The following is a 20,100-nucleotide window of genomic DNA, read 5'->3' on the forward strand; positions in this document are numbered from 1 at the left end:
TAGTTGCTGAGTAGTATTGCCTGGTATGGAAACATCACAGTTCATTTAACCATGCACTTATTGAAAGCCATTTTGGTTATTTTCAGTGTTTGGCTGGTACAAACAAAGCTGCTATAAACATTCCTGCACACACTTTATGTTTTGATGAAGATAACTATAGTTCCTTGTATATGGCTAACTCAACTTTTTCAGTCGACAATTGGATTTTCAGAGATGGGTAAGATGGATGAGGAGCTAGTGAGTACATTCTGCATCAAACATTTTTGTTCAGATATTCAGGAAGGAGCAACCATCTGTCCTGGTTCTCCCAGAACAGGATGACCTATGTCTGCTACCCGGGTGTAATTATCCCTTCACTCTCGGAAGTGCCCTGCTTAGTATGATACATTATATAATCCCTCTGACTCAGATGACTTAAAAACTCCAAGCATTGCTATTATGCCTGCTTGGCCATGGTGGAATTGCACTGTAGTAGATAGCTGTTTTGTAATCTTTCTGAGCACGGGTGGAGTGACTCTCTGGAGTCCGAGAAATGGGATAGTCTCCCAAAGAAAGATAGTCTTGTTAAAGTCTCTACTGTTCCTCCCTCCTTTTCAGTCCAAAAATGTCACTCATATGTGGAATTTAAGAAATGAAACAAACAGGGACACCTGGGTGGCTCAGTGGGTTAAGCGTCTGCCTTCGGCTCAGGTCATGGTCCCAGGGTCCTGGGATCGAGTCCCAGATCGGGCTCCCTGCTCTGTCTGCTTCTCCCTCTCCCTTTGCCTCTCCCCTCCTCTAGTGCTCTCTCTCTCTTTCAAATAAATAAATAAAGTCTCAAAAACCATTTAAAAAAGAAGAAATGAAACAAGCAAAGGGAAAAATAATAAGAGAGAGAATCGTTGGGGGAGATGAACCATGACAGACTATGGACTCTGAGAAACAAACTGAGGGTTCTAGAGGGGAGGTGGTGTGGGGGGATGGGTTAGCCTGGTGATGGGTATTAAGGAGGGCACGTTCTGCATGGAGCACTGGGTGTTATCCACAAACAATGAATCATGGAACACTATATCAAAAACTAATGATGTAATGTATGGTGATTAACATAACATAATAAAATAAAATTTAAAAAAATAAATTCACTAGGTACTAATACGCTTTAAGGGATGATTTTTTTAATTGTTTAACAAAGAGTGAAGTCAGGTGCCTGGGTGGCTCAGTTGGTTAAGTGACTGCCTTCAGCTCAGGTCATGATCCTGGAGTCCCAGGATCGAGTCCCACATCGGGCTCCCTGCTCAGCGGGGAGTCTGCTTCTCCCTCTGACCCGCCCCCCTCTCATGCTCTCTATCTCATTCTCTCTCTCAAACAAATAAATAAAATCTTAAAAAAAAAACAGTGAAGTTGAAGGTTATTAGGAAAGGAAGGTAAAGTCCTTTCTTTAAAAAAATATGTGTTTGCTGTGTTTGTCCACTTTTAAATCTACTCACTCAAACCCTTTCTCCTGTTCATTCCCACAATTCCCTCAAATGAACAAAAAATGTAAAATAAAATAAAGTTAGATGATTTTATGTGAAAAATAAATGTTGGAAGGAGACAAAAACAAAGCAAAACAAAATGAGAGAGAGAGCAAGAATCGGACTCTTAACTATAGAGAACAAACTGATGGTTACCAGAGGGGTGGGGGTAGGGGTGGGGGTGAAATAGGTGAAGGGGATTAAGGAGGGCACTTGTGATGAGCGCAGGGTGATGTATGGAAGTGTGGAATCACTATATTGTACACCTGAAACTGATGCTGCAGTGTATGTTCACTGGAATTTAAATAAAACTTAAAGAAAAAGAAACTACACTGTTAAAAATAACAACAACAACAGGTCTTCTTGTGAGTCAGTTTTATGGTTGGGGACAGTTTCCAAACTCATGTCTTAGCTCTGTGCATCTTAGCTCCTGTCATAGCTCCACAACTGAGAGGAGAGGACTCTTCCCCACCATTGCCAGTTTGAAAATACTTGCAGCGATAGCTTCTGATAGGTTTGGCTTAGGTCAATGCCAATCTAAAAGATGATGATCAGTGAGGCACAATCCCCAGATGGGCTTATCTTAGGTCAGGTGTTCACCCTCTTGACTGATCACTCTGTCCAGGGCATTGAGGCCCAGTAGGAAGATGGTTTCACCTTTCAGAACACATGAATCAAGAAAGAGGTTTCCTCTAAGGAGGGTAGATGGTGAGGAAGGTGGCAGACTTGGCCACGGAAGGAATGGTGATCTGGGCAGCCACTGTAATTTGTGTCTGCTGTAAAAAGATCAGAAATTCTACATCTTTTTGACTAGAAAGCCTATATTCTAAAATTTTTTATGCATGGTATTTAGCTATGGAGAAATGAGTAATAAATAAAGCATCTGAAGTTTTTCTATGTGATTAATTCTTTTTTTTAAGATTATTTATTTGTGAGAGAGCATGGGGGGGGTGTTGGGGCAGCAGGAGAGGATGAGAGAGAATCTCAAGGAGACTCCGTGCTGAGCATGGAGCCCCACCCCAGGCTCGATCTCAAGACCCAAGATCACGACCTGAGCTGAAACCGAGAGTCAAGACACTTAATGGACTGCACCACCCAGGCAGGCCTCTATGTGATTAATTCTTAAGTAGTCACACTAGTGAGAGACATACATATAAGTGATGATCCCCAACACTTTGTGGTCATAATAGACACGTATAATCATCTACACCCTTGACCGATGCAAATACAATCAGGAGTTGAATACAATTGACCCAAGGACGTCTGGCCTAACGTCCTAAATTGCAGAGGACTGAACGTGCTTGAAAAAAATTATCATAATACATTTCAGTGAAAAGAGTATGCTAAAATAGTAGGATAATTTGATACTTTTTTTTTTTTACAGACTCAGATACACAGACATTGGAAAAAAATTGGAATGATACATTCCCAGATGGTGGTTATTTTGGAATAGAATGTGTCGGAATGACTGCTTTCCTTTTTTTCTGCCTGTTGCATTTGACACAGTTTCCTCGGTGAACATGTATTGGTTTTCGAATTCTTAATCCATTCTTATAAAATTCTTGTGTACGGCGATGCACACCTGATTCAGACTTACTTAGAGATTTCAAATTAAGCACTCCCTTCTTTAGAGCCTCCAGAAGCCACGGAGTTAAAAGGCTAATTGAAGGCCTCGGCACAGCAACAAGAATCTCAATAGAAAGATTCTCATTAGGTTCCCAATTAGCTGTCAAAAAAATAAAGAAAGAAGATGGTGCATCAGTCAGATGAAAAGGGACTTGAAGATACAGCTGTCTTTTGTTAGTTGCAAAAATGCAAAAAAATGAATCCAAGGAAGCAATGTGCAGCACCTCTAAAGAACGGCTGATTTTTAGCAGATTTAACAGTTTCAGCTAATTAAAAAGAAGCAACCGATAAGCTGTTCTTAGGATTAAGTCCATAATACTTCATTCTAAGCCCTTGCAATCATTTTAACACAGTTTTGACAACACCAGAATTTCCATATTACAAATCCCAAGTACCTAACCATTTTGAGTGAGGCCTATAGTCATTTCTGAGAGCCTAATTAAAAAGTATAAATTAGCGAGGGGAGACTGTAGAGGAATTTCTCAGTGATGATGAACAAAATGAACCTGGCCCCATTCCATTACTATATCTATATGTAAATAACTCTATGGTACCGGTACATTTCATATGTATATAAAGGATTTTTCTATAATCCTTTAAGGGAGGACCACATGACTCACTATTTAATAATACATTACAGACAATATACAATTCCCTTGGCTTTTTATTATTCACCTTATTAATCAACTTCTTCAGAAACTTAAGCCACTTTTTCTTCTTGGATAAAATCTAGGAATTTTAAGTACATCAAGTAATAAGGCATTTCTTATGGTAATGGTGTTGGCACTTACTGTAAGTACGATGCTTTTACTTTGTGGTATTTGGCAAGAACACTCCCGTTTCATGACTACACTTTAGATTTCAACACAATGTCAAAGTAAATAGAAACGCCACAGCAATATCACTAGGATGTCTATTTTATGGGCCACCAACTTGACTTAAGTAAGAAATTCCTGGTTTATCTAAGGGAAAGGATGATGTAGTCTAATTAGTCTAATTCTGATGCAGCTACTCAGAGACAGAAAGAGACTCCTATAAATGAGTTCTTGAAGATTTCCAGAAACCTTGGTTTGATATAAAAAAAAAGCAGATTATTATACTGAAGGAAAATAATTGATTAATCACAGAATTGTGATTAATACCCGTATATGTGAGTATATCAATATTTGATCACAATTTACTTCTGTTTTCAGTTATTGAGGATATTAATTGACAAACAAAACCAAAATTAAAGCAATAGAAAATAATTACAACTAACCCAAATTTCCACACTTTACCAGCACAGTAGTAGACTACAGATATAGGTCAGTATATTATAAGCTGATGTAATACCTTTCAATTCCCTAGTGAAATACTGATTTACATAAGTAAGACCATTTGTTTTAATCATACTTTTGTATTTTTGTCATTTGAAAATCTTGACAATCCAGGTTTTTGGTATATATATATATATATATATATATACACACACACTAACATTTTAATGAGTGCAACACTAATTTAATCAGCCCATTTAACTGTCCATATTTGGATAGTGAAATATTTACTTATTTATTTTTATTAAAGATTTTATTTATTTATTTGAAAGAAAGCGCGCAGGAGCAAGAGTGGGGGGAGGGGCAGAGGGAGAGGGAGAAGCAGACTCCCAGCCAAGTGTGAGGCCAAGGATTGGGTAGGGGCTCAATCTCACCATCCTGAGATCATGACCTGAGCTTAAGTCAGATGCTTAACCAACTGAGCCACCCAGGTGCCCCAGATAATGAAATATTTATTATCTAATACTTCAACTGAGCATGAAAATTACCATTCATTTCTGTATAAAATTATCTTTTGGGACCTTATACAGAAAAGGACATCCATTTTCTAAAATCCATTAAAAGAATTTTTGAAGTACTCATGTGCATTTAAAAATATCATTTTTAGGAGTAAAGAAAATATAAGTTCTAAGTATTATAGAAAAGCAATAATTTATCATCTAGCTTCAGTTAGTTATGTGAGTTTCTAAAAATGAGTTTAGAGGTCAAGAGCCAATCTGAGTACATCAACATGCATGGTGAGAGAAAAATGAGGAAAAACATTGCTTATAAAATTCTTTTCATTTTGATACTTTCAAATTGTAAAGCCAAGAGAACACACCTTCAGATTTTAAGAACTCAGAAGCCACTTTGTTTCAGAAGTTAAAGTATGTTATACACATAGTGAATAGGATAGAGAATAAGCGATCAAAAAACCCGAGGTTTGACTTTACGACAGATGAGAACTCATCACACAAGAGAACCCATCTGTTGCTTGGCCACACACATCTTTTGTCCTTGGTGGTTTATTCTGACCTAATAAAATAGCAAGAAAAAAATATGTGAGGAACCTTATCTTGGTGTCTGAAAGAGTTCATTTTCCCTTATAATAAAGCCTTTGCTTCCTCCACAAGATCAACAAAACGTTTCCAGAGCATTTTTCATTCCAATTCCCCTGTCCCCCAAGCCCCAATCAGCACCACCCGCCTGATAGATCCCCCCTCTTACTTCATCTCGCTGTGCAGCAGCCCCCTCCCCTGCCCTGGTACGCTTGCATCCGACTCTTGCTCTTGAGTCTGTCCCATAGCTTCTACTTGACCTTTCTCACCCCATTTACTCATTCAACATTCATTCACTTATCCCACAAGTATTCACTGCACAGCTACCGTGGTCCAGGTGTTCTTCTAGCAGCTGGCGATAGAGCATGAACACAATGGATCAAGTCCTTGCTGTGTGATGGAAACTACAAGCCTTCCAGTGGAGGAGCAAGTCATTATAAAGACCTAGTACAATATCACATGGTGAGCAATACATTCTCTGAAGAAAATAAACCTGGGTAAAAGTGGTAAAATTTTAGGGAGTTTTTTTTTTTTTTTTAAGTAGGCCCCACACCAAGCATGGAGCCCAACACGGGGCTTGAACTCATGACCCTGAGATCAAGACCTGAGCTGAGATCAAGAGTCTGGCACTTAGCCAACTGAGCCACCCAGGGGACCCTGATTGGAGGGTTCTAGATTGGTTGGTTCTAAATTTGTTGTTCATGAAAGACATGTTGAGGGAATATCCTTCGAACAGAGATTGCAATAAAATAAAATAAAAATCTGCATTTATAAAATGCTTGTTATGTACCATGCATTTTTCTCATGCCAGCACTCTCAAAACCTTATCATGGTTCCTCATGGGACCCTACTGGGAAGAATGAGAGCTGCCTTCCACCCAACTGGCTATCGTGGCCACGAAAGGGAAGAGAGGGTAACAGGCAAAAAATGTGGACTGGGATAGACTTCTTAAAGTGGTATGATGGACAGCTGAGGGCAGGACAGAGAGATGACAAACTTCTCACATTTTATCTTTCTCACCTCTCAGGTCTGTTGGCAAGCAGTTACTCAGAACATGCAAGAAAGCAGGAACAGTCACAACATGGTGCTCTACTAACATGAAACAGAGAGAGTAGTCATGCGTGAAAGCTACAACCAGAAATAGCTCATCTCCGAGCCGAACCAACTAAACAACGAAACGGATGTCTAAAAGTGCAATAGCTGCCTCTCAGCTGATAATGATTCCACCATTTATAACCAATTGGCAGTAATATTAAAGACAATACTGAACGAAACATTGTTCTCTCAAGTTATATATTAAGATAATTATACTGGACAATAAGGTTAAAATGAATTTTCCATTTTTTAATAGCCAAAAGCCAAAGAACCCTTTTGTATATACAGTTACCAAAGCTAGAGTTAGCATAATCCATAAAATAAAGAGAATATGTACATTTTTTTCTTCTGACAGAGTTTCTTAAACATCAGTCCCTGATAAGAAAGTTGGGAATGGTTGCTTTCCTTCATGCAAATTCTTCTGATACTGAGATTTAAATTATAACTGATCTTGCTGCCTCCCTGCTCAGCGGGGAGTCTGCTTCTCCCTCTGACCCTCTTCCCTCTCGTGCTCTCTATCTCTCATTCTCTCTCTCTCTCAGATAAATAAATAAAATCTTTAAAAAAAAAAAAAGAGTTGTATAACTGATCTTGCTGCTGCGTTTTTCTGATCATTAAGGTTACATTCCTCATTTTTAAAAAAGAGTGATAGGGCGCCTGGGTGGCTCAGTTGGTTAAGCGACTGCCTTCGGCTCAGGTCATGATCCTGGAGTCCCAGGATCGAGTCCCACAGCGGGCTCCCTGCTCAGCAGGAGTCTGCTTCTCCCTCTGACCCTCTTCCCTCTCATGCTCTCTGTCTCTCATCCTCTCTCTCTCAAATAAATAAATAAAAGCTTTGAAAAAAAAAATAAAAGCAGGAGGGGAAGAATGAAGGGGAGTAAGTCGTAGGGGGAGACGAACCATGAGAGACAATGGACTCTGAAAAACAAACTGAGGGTTCTAGAGGGGAGGGGGGTGGGGGGATGGGTTAGCCTGGTGACGGGTATTAAAGAGGGCACATTCTGCATGGAGCACTGGGTGTTATGCACAAACAATGAATCATGGAACACTACATCAAAAACTAATGATGTAATGTATGGTGATTAACATAACAATAAAAAATTAAAAATAAAAATAAATAGTGATAAAGGAAAAAAAAGGAAGTATTTAGTGTACAAGCATAAATACTGTTTCTTAGAGTATAATCACTCTTCCCATGAATTATTTTTAGAAAAGGAATTCTACAATCAAACTTGGGAAATGCTAGATCTCCCTTCTGGAAAACACAATGCATATTAACATAATGGGGGTTCTGAGAAGTCCCGTTACAAAAAAATAATAATCAATGAATGAATAGTAGTTTAAACAAAGTTAAATAGATTATTTCCCAAATTCATGTTACCACAGAAGTGTTTATGCAAGTCTCTCATGTTCCATGAAGCATAGTTTGGAAGATGCTGCTCTAGACACATTTTTATTGTTCTACCTCTTTGACTTTGCTTTAGCTATTTTTACCATCCTATTGCTTGCCTTCTTTTTTTAATTTTTCTACATAAAACTTATTGAGTGCTTATTGTATTCTAGGCACGGTTTAAAGTCCTTCATGGTCATTATCTCACTCATTCCTGCCTGACAATTATCCTCTGTGATAAATACAACAGATTGCCAAAGGGGCCCCCACACAAGTGAAACAACTTTCTCCACATCCTGCTTGTTGGTAAGATTGAAATCCGGTCTCTCTGACCTGAAGCCTGTGCTCTTGACAAATCAGTGGCCAGTTCTCTAGTCCTCAGCTCCTCCCAAGCTCCACAGAGAGACCAAGAGCCTACCTATTTTCCTGTCCAAAGATATTTTCCAGATCTTAGCTTATAGGATCTTTCTGTTACATTTGATGCTGTTAGCCAATCCTTCCCACTTGTAATTTCTTAGACCCGGGATTTTCTTGATTCTGCTTTCCTCTTGTACCTCTCTGGCTGTTTCTTCTTCATCTTCTTAGGTTCCTTATTAAATGTTAGTTCTCCTCAAGGCCCATCGTGGCCCACTGCCCTTCTCCATCTTGCTTTGTGCTGGGACATCCCCAATCACATCTCCAGACCTGCCATTTTTTCCGGACGTCAGACTCATATCTAATAAGTACTTGTGTGTGTGTGGTTTTTTTTTTTTTTTTTGGCACTTCAAACTCAAGAGGGTTTCTGCTAAATTCATCATGTCCTATTATCAGTCAAAGTCCCAGTAGGATACTCAAGGGGAAATCATAGATAGTTTAATCAAGGGACTATTACTAAAGGTGTGGAGCAGGAATAATAGTACTAAGCATGATGGTGAAGACGGTAAGCTGAGCTGGAGGAGAATGGACACTGTCCAGGACACATTGTTAAAACTGCAACATGTCAGGCAAAGGTGTCAAGTTATCTAGAAATTAGCATGAAAATTACCTTCTCCCCAGTTCTCCACATCTAGCTAGTCTTGTCAATTTCGCTATTTTTTTTTTTTAACATCGTTTCTCTTATTTTAGCTCTTTTCCCAACACCCTAGGGTCAACATTTGTCATCTCTTAATTGGACCATTATAATCGCCTCTTAGCAGCTGAACTGCTTCCAGGCCTGCTCTACCTTCAGGGTAACCTTTCTTACAGCCAAAAGCTCTCTCTGAAATGCAAATCTTACCCGGCTAAGAGTTGGCTAACACTTCAATGATCCTCTTCACCTAGAAAATAAAGATCCTACTTTTTGGCACAGCATATAGGAGTCTCCCTGATCTGGCATCTAACACTCCCTTTCCTTTTGTACACACTTGTATTTTCCTAAACACTACCCTGCTCTTCACAACATTGGGCCTTTGTTCATGCAGTTTTCTCTTTGTGTCCATATTTCCTAACCTAAGTCAGGCTAAGCTTGGGTCATCTTTTAAGAAATCATCTCCCAGACCATGAGATATAGTCTCTCCTCTAACATCTTACCATGGTTTCCTCTATTAAACAAACAAACAAAACCTCACTACATTTTAATGACTTCTTCTATGCCTATTTTCCCACTGTGTCATTTGTGAGGATTCAACTGACTGTTACCCATTCCTGTACCTACAACATCAAGTACAATTCCTGGCACACCATAGATATTCAACTGATGTTTGATTAACTGAATGGAATTGGACAGCAAATCATTATCCTGGAATCTGAAAGACAGACTTGGTATTGAAGAGGAAAAGTAACTCTCAATGTGACCATTCTGGTTTTGGGGAAAGACTGGTCAGCCAAAAAAGTTTATAGGATGCTCTTTCAAGGAATCTAAATGATAGGGAGAGATTAACCAGAAGGTAAAGCCAGGATCAAAAAGTAGTGTTGCTAGAGTTAATCAAAATAGAATTCTGATTCAGAAAGTAAGGTAGAAGGTATTAGAACCAGACCTCAGATAAGACCAAATATACAAAGGGCACTACAGATTCTTTGGAATTATCCAACATCTGGTTTGTACATGACAATCACAAGCTCCTGTGGGAGGAACCAAGAGGGAATCACAATCTAAATCAGCACAAAGGGCTATAGATAGTCTCTGATATGGGTTAAGGGCAAAAGGAACAAGGGACAGAAATTTCTCTGCATTTCACTTGGTCAGTTGGAGGGCCATGATGAAAGAACAGGATTAAGGGCCTGTTAGACCCATGAAAATTTCTCACACATAAATAATCTACTATAAAAAGTAGGCAGGCAGAAGAGAAAAAAACAAAACACAGTCTCAGCTATCTGAAAAACAGTTAAATGAGGTGATACAGAAAAAGGGAAACGTTCATCATTTAAATCACATACACGTTAGTATTACAAAATACAATTCTGGTTTTGGACCCCCACACTGTAGAGAAATTCTTTTTATTTGCTGGTAAGGATACAAAAATTACCAGATTCGTTTCGTTTTAATTCACTTTAGGATAGGAACAGTTTTGTTAGAAAAATGAGTTGCATAACATTCCTATTCAGGAAGAGTGGGAAACAAAATAAAAGAAGAGTATTCAATAAGGAAACATATTTATTTGCATATAAATAGAAGGATGGCAATACAATTGTTTTCCTCAAACTTTTTTCATTTGATTCCCTAATTTTCCCTACATTCATTTTCTTACAGAAATTATGCATATTTGTAATTTGAAGACAATTCTCAAACTCAGAGTCCTGTTTCCAATTCTGGTTTCCGAAGTATTTTCCCAAGCTTTTATCATTTTCCCCTCTTTCATCTCAATTTCCTGACAAAAAGAAAAGGACAAACCTTTCTTATCACAAAATCACTATAACCTTGTTTCAAATATCCTGTTTGTTTGGTGGTTTTAATACATTCAGAAGTAAAAGGAGTTGGCCTTTTAGGTAACTGGAATGTCTAGGAAAGTAGACATCTTTCATCGGACAATGAAATTCTAAATGAAAGAGTTGAGAATGATTTTCTGACACAAGGATAAGATATGGTCGTACTTATAGAAATAAATTGGAAAGCACCATGTTCAGAGGGAAAAAGAAACAACAAAGGATCGGCACTCCGGAGATCTAGGACAAGCTTGTGAAAGGACAAACTTACTAATTAGGAATAATTAGTGATTGTAGATTACATGAAAGGTGCTTAATAAGGTTATTTATATATCGTTCTGAATAGCTGGTAGAAAAGGTACGGAACCTATTGGAGCCAACCAGAAGAGAAGAAGATACGAGTCTTTGTATTCTGCCTTTAGCTTCATCCCACCCCATTCACCCTCTTGCTCATTCTACTTGTGCCATATTAACCTTGTTTTGGCTCCTCAAATTAAGGGCACAAGTGCACAAAGAAGTCTCTCGCATATTTATTTAAGCAGAAAGCACTGATACCAATGGGCCTTTGAGGCCATCATAGAAGAGTTTTTTAGGGCTTTGAGTCATGCTCCTGGATTAAACACTACCATAGATAGAACCAAGACCAGGGTATAGAAAAGACTTCATCTCTCAAGGGCAAAGTTATGGCAAAAAGTAGAGGGATTTCTGTTAGAAGCATGCAGAAATCTTTGTCAGTTGTAGTTGGTAGTGGTCACAGAAGAATGATGATATGGAAGAGGAAGCAAGAACATGACCTACATAGCTGGGTGTTGGCTGAAGTTGCAGGTCACATATAGAGGTAATGAAAGCTATTTCTCCTATTATTTCATTGATGATAGCACATAGCAGCTGAGGTAACACTGGTGAATAAATGAGCAACCAAGAGTGCTACACTTTTGGAAAAAAAGCACATTGGTATTTTGATTTATAATTTTAATAAGTTCTTAATATAGAGAACTGGTAACATTTTATTATTTTTTAGTGTAATGATTGCATTGTAATTAAAATAATTTAATTCACATAATGATAATTTTCTCATGCTTTCCTTAAACATGTGCTCACAAGTCAATATTATGGTATTTAACACCTCTCAGTCAGAAACCGTATAATGCCACAAATTTCAATTCTGTTTATGAAGCTTCTACTATTTGCCTAATTCCACATCTTAAGCACAGTGGAAGACAAAAAATTACAATATATTTTCCTTTATTTCAAAAACAGATATATTTGGAGTAATAAAATGAGCATAATAGGTACTTTCTAGTAAAGCTCATCATTGTAGTGGGGCTATACTTGTGGAAATGCAACAGCACTGGAACTGTGCACCTGAAGGTATTAAATTGGGAAGAAAATGAGAAATAAATATCTGTGGTCATTCCTCTTCACCCTTTATTGTGCCACACTGCTACCAATCACAATGGTCTAAATAAGTGCACCAACTGTATCCAACACCAAAGGGCCTTTGCAAACCCCCAAGACTTAAGTTGGAATTATATTGTTAAACCTCAGGAGCCAATGTACTTATGAGTTTAACTACCTTTAAGTTGGTTATTTAGATGCCAGAAATAGTGCTAAAAATAGTATTTTTATTTAAAAATAAAGTACAACTCTTACATCATTTTTAATTACTTATCCATATAGATGTGTATTTTCTTATGGACCAAAATGAGGCAGAGGTAAGGTGTGAATTTTTATTCTTTAATATAACAACAATCTTTACACAACAAAGAACAAAGGTAAACACACATATAGTGGAGGATTATTACCCAATCCCCAGTAGAAGCCCAGCCCAGTGAACATTCTTCAGCTTACTGGGGATGTCATATGTGAAAGGGCTTCTCTAAAAGGTTAACACTAAAAAAACAAAATAAGATAAGATAAAAATAAAAGGTTGGAAACAACATTTATCAAAGGAGTCAGTTGACAGAGGAGTTAATGACAGCAAACTTCACTGAGAGCAGGGTGGGTTAAGCTGCTCCAGAAAGATGAAAAGATTATGGTTCATCAGCCAATATTGTATAATATAGAATGTGAATAAAACTTCCACGTGGAAGTGAAACTTCTTGTGTGTGTGTGTGTGTGTGTGTGTGTGTGTGTGTGAAAGAGAAAAGGGTGGGAGAGAAGGAGAGAGGGAGAGGGAGAAGGAGGGAGAGACAGGGGGTGGAGAAAGGCAGACAGACCTTGGAGAGTGGATATTTCTCCTAAATAGTACTATGGCCAACATCATAACACTCATGCTTTATAAAATTAAACACAAACCTCTTTTCAGATAATATAATTAAGGCCTCTTTCAAATTTAATGTTCTTTGATTACATATCAGGTAAGAGCAGACCCGGAAGAAAATATAGAGAGGAGGTTAAGGAAAGAAAGAAGGATTCATGCCAAGACTATGAGTTTAAGGAAACATTCCACTTGACTACTAATGAGCACCATTTCAGGAAAGGCAGAATTGAAATTCCTATGATGTCATATTCTACAATTTGCATCTTAGTTGACAAAATACTGATATCAAGTGAACTGATACAGGAAGCAATTTCCAGGAAGAGGTTTAGTAAAGATAGGGGAGGTGAGAGAAATTACATTGTTTTCACTGGGAATGCTGGGAAGATACACAAGAGGGAGACTCATCGGATAAATACTCCATTTACATTCATATGTGGGTAGAAGAATTTCATATTGGTAGGCTCCCAGGATACTTGATAATAGAGTTCCACTTTTGTTTTCTATTTTTATATATGCCATCAATATGGATTGTGAAATTTCAAAATTTCATAATTGACATTGTGCTTATGCAGATATTAGCCTCATAACATACAATGGATGACTTAGACAATCTGAGATGCTTGATTAAATGTTCCTATCACTTAGCTATGGATAAGGAACGATGCACAAAGACTTCCACATCCAGGCACATTTATGCGATCTCAATGAAATTGGTTATAGCCAATCATACAGATTCAAATTTTCAGACTTTCCCATCACTTATACCTAGCTGCTAGCTCCTGATTTGTGGAAAAGATAAAACTATAAATCAAGACTCCCATTTCAGTTTCTCTAACTTTATGGCTCTTAGGAATTTTCACTTTTATACAGAAGGTATTTCATATGGAGCAGTGAAAGATTTGTTGACATAATGTGAGCCACGGAGATTTTTGGGAGGTTGGATAAATTGTTTGTTTCTGACTCAGCACACAGATCTTATCACTGAGATTCAATCAACAATGTGCTATTTAATAATGGAACTGTTTCCAGGTCTACTATACTGACATTTATTCAGGACCTTGAATGCAAACGTATTTCCAAATTAGAAAGAGATTATACAATGTGCCAAATTTATCATGTAATATACTATTCCCAAATGTAAATGCCTTATCCTTTGTGCCCAATTTAACTCTTTGAATATTACTTGCTAACTGTAACAAAATAAGATTAATGAAATAGCATATGTGAAATATCTGGAAGACTGACTGGTGCATGGTGGGTATTCAGTATATATACATAAATTTTTTCCTCTGATATACTTTATATCCTGGTGACACAAACTCTACACTTACATAAAATAAAGGGTAATGACTTTCTCTACAAAATTAGTTGTCCCATTACAATATTTATTTAAATTACAAGCCTTATCAATGTATTTACTATGTGATGCAGAGTTAACCATAATTGACACCAATCTGCAAATGTGCAAAAATACACCTATTGTGTGGAACAGGGTGAACCTCTCTTACAGTCACTGGGAATACCATTATACCAACATTGACTGCATTTTTCTCACATCTAAATCAAGTTTTCATTAGAAGTTTGCCACAGTTTTTACATTTTAATTGCAGCACTCTACTCCCACTCTCAAACCCATTATTTGACCATTTCTGAAATTCTCACTCATTATGAAGAATTCAGATGAAAACCTGCAGTTGTGCCAAATGTTGGGTTTGGATCGGATGTCATACATGTAAGTCTTAGCTGTTACTTATAAAAATGTGTGGTGATGCAATTTCCCACTTTGGATTCATGACAAGTGTTGCATAGACATAATAATTATGACAGAATTTAACAATTAGAAAAATTAATAGAAAACTTAAATAAGTCTAATATAATTATGGTGTGTGCTAAAAGAGCAATCTCCTATAATGAAAACACATGACCAATCTTGTTATTGACCAGATTTTAAATAAAATTATTATTAGCAACTTAAGAAAAATGTAAAAACATAGTAAATATAATTTAGAATTTTATTTATTCATTCTGTTGCTCTTTCTCTTTGAAACTATTTTTCCTATTTTCCATTAAGATAAATAAAAATATGGAATATTTAAAATTGATGCTGTTCCCAATCCATTGGTCCTGTTACACTACCTCCTTGTCAAGCATTCATAATTAATGGTGCATGTAAGCAAAAAGGGACGCTTTGGTAAGGAAACATTTGCATTCATTAATGTTTCGTCCATTTCTAAGGTAGGTAGCACGGTGGTGCTGAAAGGATAGCTCCCAGTCACCTGTCGACACACTACTTTGCCAGGAAAGGGAGGACTACGACAAAACTAGACACACTGAAGACACAGGCGGTAGACAATTACCTCACAACTTCACACTACTTTCCAAGCAGACATCTAGCTGAAATTTGTTTTAAAGATTTTATGTGCAGTATAGTTGTCAAACTAGGATTTAAAAAAAAAAGCAGCCCCTTCCCTTTCATTTTTCTCAAAAATAACAGCCTAAAGTAGCATAATCCAAAGAAAACTCAAAAAAGTTAATTTTATAGATTTTTTTCTGTCATTTAAATTTAGAGGTACCAGCCTTTGTAAATACGGCGGGGGAAAGTCTAAAGACTTTGTGAAAGGAATTATCAGGTTGAAGATGAAGACTTGGGGAGAAGAGTCCTCTCCAGGCTCAAGCTGACACTCTTTATTCAAAGAAAACCATGCTCACGACCACCCGGCAGTCTTTTTGAGGACAGGGAGCTCAGCCCCAGGTGTATAATTCCAGGAGAAAGTAAATTAAGACAAAGCAGCCGTACACACCGTTGGGGAGAGAGCGGTAAGGTTGAGCAACATTGGGGTGCAGTAGTGACCAGAAGGAAAAGTGACCTCATTTTGCCTAGTGAAACACTAATTAACAAGCCCACCTTTGATGTGGATACCAGCTGTGGTAAAAGAGCACAAAGGGTGAAAGCTGGAGAGAGAAAACTTCCCTGTTCTTCCACCCCATCCCTCAAAACCTCCGGGAACACGCACACGCAAGGACAACAAAGCTTGCACCCAGCCTGCACAGCGGGCGCTTCCAGCCGCCGGGCCATCGCGCCCCGGAGCGCGCCGCTCCCCCGCGGCAGAGCCCGGGCGTCGGAGCGCGGACGCGGGCAGGACCGCCCGGGAGTGAGGGGGGGGGGGACGCTCCCCTACCTTGAGCAGCACAAAGAACCAGAACAGAGACAGGAAACGGCGGCCGCCGCGCGGTCTCGTGGGCAGGTGCCCCATCACGGTGCGGAAGGGACCCGGGGGGACCGCTGCGCGTGCGAACTCCCCCGGCGGCGGCTCACAATGGCGAACTGAGGCTCCCGCCTCAGAACGTGGGCGCCGAGGCTGCTCCCGGGGGGCGCATGCTGCCTTTCCAGTCTCCTTGCGCCTGCTCCCTTTCCTCTTCTGCTCCGGGGGTCCTCCCGGAACGTGCCAGGCGCTGCCGTTCTTTAACAGCTAAGGATGGAGAGAGAGGGTGGGGATTGGAGTGGGCGAGGCTCTGCGGCCGCCGCCACCGAGGCTGCCGGTGGAGAAGCGGGGTCCGAGTGGTGAGCGAGAGGCGGATGCCCTGCGCCCAGCCTGCCGCGGTCCTCCGGCCGCAGGAGATTCTCACCGTGCGCCGCGGACTCATAAAAGTGACAGCAGCCTCCCAGCCCTCCCACCAGGGTCCGCCTGCCGCCTCTTATCGCTGGACAGCCCCCACTCCAGGCTCCGCCCCGACCCTTTCCACTGTCTCTGGGACTCAGGAGTTGTGCGGGGCGTTTCAATGACTCCTCTTGAGCAACTTGGGGAACCGGATCCCAGTCTCTTCTCAATTTTCCTACATCTGCTCTCAGTTGCTGTTATAAAAGTACAGAAACACTTGGAGGGAACTGGTGGTTGTGATTGTAGTGATGGAGTGCGTGGTGTATGCATGTGTGTTTGATGGGTAGGATTCCATTCTCTCCATCCCACTCCTACCGGGAGGAAATAGTACAATTATATACACTTTCCATTTGAAATCAGCTCTTATTAATTTCACGGGCTGTCTTTTGACACCAAAGTCTGTCAAGTTGCCTGAAGCAGAATGTAGAAGTCGAGGAGGGGGGATCACAATATAGTACATATAGTTATAAACATACTTTAAAAAAATGTGTAATTATTAAAGAAACTGTTGAGCCTTTCCAGAGTGGTTATACTATTTTACATTCTCACCAGCAATGGATGGGGGCGGGGGCGGGGGCGGGGACAAGGTATATAATTAAAGAGAGGTAATAGTAGGACTCTTTGTGGTGATGAAACAGTTCCCTATCTTGGTGGTGGTGGTTACACCAAATCTGCCTATGTGATAAAACTGCATAGAAACGCAGGAGCGGTTCACGTGCGCCAGAGCCCACACGTACAAATGTCTATAAAACTGGTGAAATTTGGCGGCGCCTGGGTGGCTCAGTCAGTTGTGTCTGCCTTCGGCTCAGGTTATGATCCCAGGATCCCGGGATGCAGCCGTGGACCAGGCTCCTTGCTCACTGGAGAGCTGCTTCTCCCTCTCCCTCTGCCCCTTCCTCCCACTGATGCTCTCTCTCTCACTCTCACTCTCTATCTCAAAGAAAGAAATAAAATCTTGAAAGAAAAACTGGTGAAATTTGAATAAGGTGTGTGAAGCTACCATTGTCAGTTTCCCAGTTTTTTTTTAAAGATTTTTATTTATTTATTTGAGAGAGAGAGAATGAGACAGAGAGCATGAGAGGGAAGAGGGTCAGAGGGAGAAGCAGATCCCCTGCTAAGGGGGGAGCCCCATGTGGGACTCGATCCCGGGACTACAGGATCATAACCTAAGCGGAAGGCAGTCAGTCGCTTAACCAACTGAGCCACTCAGGCGCCCTGTCAGTTTCCCAGTTTTTTTTTTTTTAAAGATTTTATTTATTTATTCATGAGAGACAGAGAGAGAGAGAGAAGCAGAGGGAGAAGCAGGCTCCCAAGGAGCAGGGAGCCCAATGCGGGACTCGATCCCAGGACCCTGGGATCATGACCTGAGCCGAAGGCAGACGCTTAACCATCTGAGCCACCCAGGTGCCCAGTTTCCCAGTTTTGATACATACTATAATTATATAAAATGCGACCTTTGGAGAAAGCTAGGTGAAGGTTAAATAGGACCCTCCTGAACTATCTTTTTGTTGAGATATAATTGACATATAGCATTATATTAGCTTCAGGTATACAACATAATGATTCAATATTTGTATGTATTGTGAAATGATCACCAAAACAAGGCTAGTTAACGTCCCTCATCACACATAGTTACAACGTTTTTTCTTGTTATGGGAACTTAGATCTACTCTTTTAGCAACTTTCAAATATACAATATTAACTACAGTCACTATCCTGTATATTGCATCCCCTTGACTTATTTCCTTTGTAACTGAAAATTTCTAACTTTTGACCCCCTTCACCCATATGCTTTCTAACAAGTGTGAATTATTCCTGAGAAACTAATCCGTGACTTTTTAGAAGCTCAGGCAACTAATTCCTAGCTGTGTATTTTCAAACTATTTATGTCCCTTTGGTTGTTATGTGTAGCTTTAGGAAGATGTCTGTCAAAATAAACTATGGGGTACTCTATTTAAATATGAATCACTGTGGGGCGCCTGGGTGACTCAGTGGATTAAGCATCTACCTTCTGCTCAGGTCATGATCCCAGGGTGGTGGGATGGATCCCCACATCCTGACATCGGGCTTTCTGCTCAGTGGGGAGCCTGCTTCTCCCTCTCCCTCTGTCTGCAGTTCCCCCTGCTTGTGCTCTCTCTCTCTGTCAAATAAATAAATAAAATCTTTAAAAAAATAAATATAAATCACTCATTATTATGTAAATGACCCTTGCTGCACCTTGCCAATAATGGAACTTCCTATTTGTCTTTGAGACATGTTTGGGCACCAGGAGACAGGCAAGGTGACCTTGGTTATGAATACAGGAGTTTGTCTCAGACCCACAGTTAGGGAGTAGTGGCATGAAAAAGGACCTGGGGCTATGTTTACTCAACCTTTGGCTAGATAACAAAATGACCAAACGGGAATCACTTGGTTGGTATGTATATGTGTGTCTAAGAAAGGTTTAGATTGAATATATTTACATGTGTATGTATGTGTACTAAATGCTCATAGACATAAATAAATAATAATGGTCTGAATTTATGTGAAAATACTGTCTTTGGTGTCTTCCTTTAGAAGCATCTTTTGTTGTCATATTCTTTCCCCTCATGTGCTCCCTTTTAGTGCCTTTATGCCCTCTCTTTGTTGGCCTGGACCTTTTCTTTCTTTGGGGAAAATATTAACTGCTTTTCCCTCCCTCTGAGTCAGACTCATGGGCTACCTGAAAATTTTATCTTTGGGACTGAACTTACAGGGGTTTTGTTTTGATAGTTTTCCTTTTAGTTTGAAGCTCCTGAAAGCAACATTCTATTCCCACACACTCTTGAAAGTGACATTAAAGTGATTTAATGTCTAGAACTAAAGATATATTTAGACCAGTGGCGAAATCATACTCACAAGTTGCTAATGACTCCTCTTTTGAATCGAGTTTGATTTTAAAGGGTCCATGTTGTGGTTTGCTTATATATATAAGATCTTTATATGTGTGTGTACATGTTTGTGTGTGTATAGATACATGGATATAGGCTTCGCTGATGTATGTAGGGCAATAGAAAGCAATTCTACTGATCATACAGTCATCCTGTAAATGCAAAAAGAACTTTCATAGTGATGTACATTTTTATATAATCCTATTTGCTATATTGTCTTTTTATTTTTTCCTCATCACTTATACCACAATTTGCTTAGCCTCTAATGCCCTCACACATGGGTACATATGGACCACTTCTGGGGAACAATAACAGTGAAGAGTAACAAGTAAAACATTCCCCATTAAAGTATTTGTGATTAGCATTATTAATATTCCATTAAGTAACACCGTGATTAGATGGCCTGAAGACTGACAGTATCATTTCATAACC

General features: G+C 39.4%; 1 protein-coding gene across 3 annotated transcripts in view; it reads right to left on the bottom strand.

Moving 5' to 3' along the window:
* The window catches only part of PTPRO (protein tyrosine phosphatase receptor type O), a 234,436-nt gene extending 218,024 nt beyond the window's left edge, over positions 1 to 16,412 (bottom strand). For 2 of the 3 annotated variants that reach the window (XM_073877934.1, XM_025879885.2), the window contains exon 1: positions 16,280 to 16,412. In XM_073877934.1, coding sequence (XP_073734035.1) covers positions 16,280 to 16,354 — 75 coding nt within the window. In that variant the 5' untranslated portion in view covers positions 16,355 to 16,412. Of the gene's footprint in view, positions 1 to 3,090; positions 3,109 to 16,279 lie in introns of those variants that run through there. The other variant, XM_073877935.1, reaches the window with a different exon arrangement.
* Positions 16,413 to 20,100: the final 3,688 nt, after the last annotated feature.

The sequence above is a fragment of the Callorhinus ursinus genome, unplaced genomic scaffold (genome assembly GCF_003265705.2).
Source record: "Callorhinus ursinus isolate GAN/ISIS: 27379988/994484 unplaced genomic scaffold, GSC_fseal_2.0 scaffold27, whole genome shotgun sequence".
NCBI classification, from domain to species: domain Eukaryota; kingdom Metazoa; phylum Chordata; class Mammalia; order Carnivora; family Otariidae; genus Callorhinus; species Callorhinus ursinus.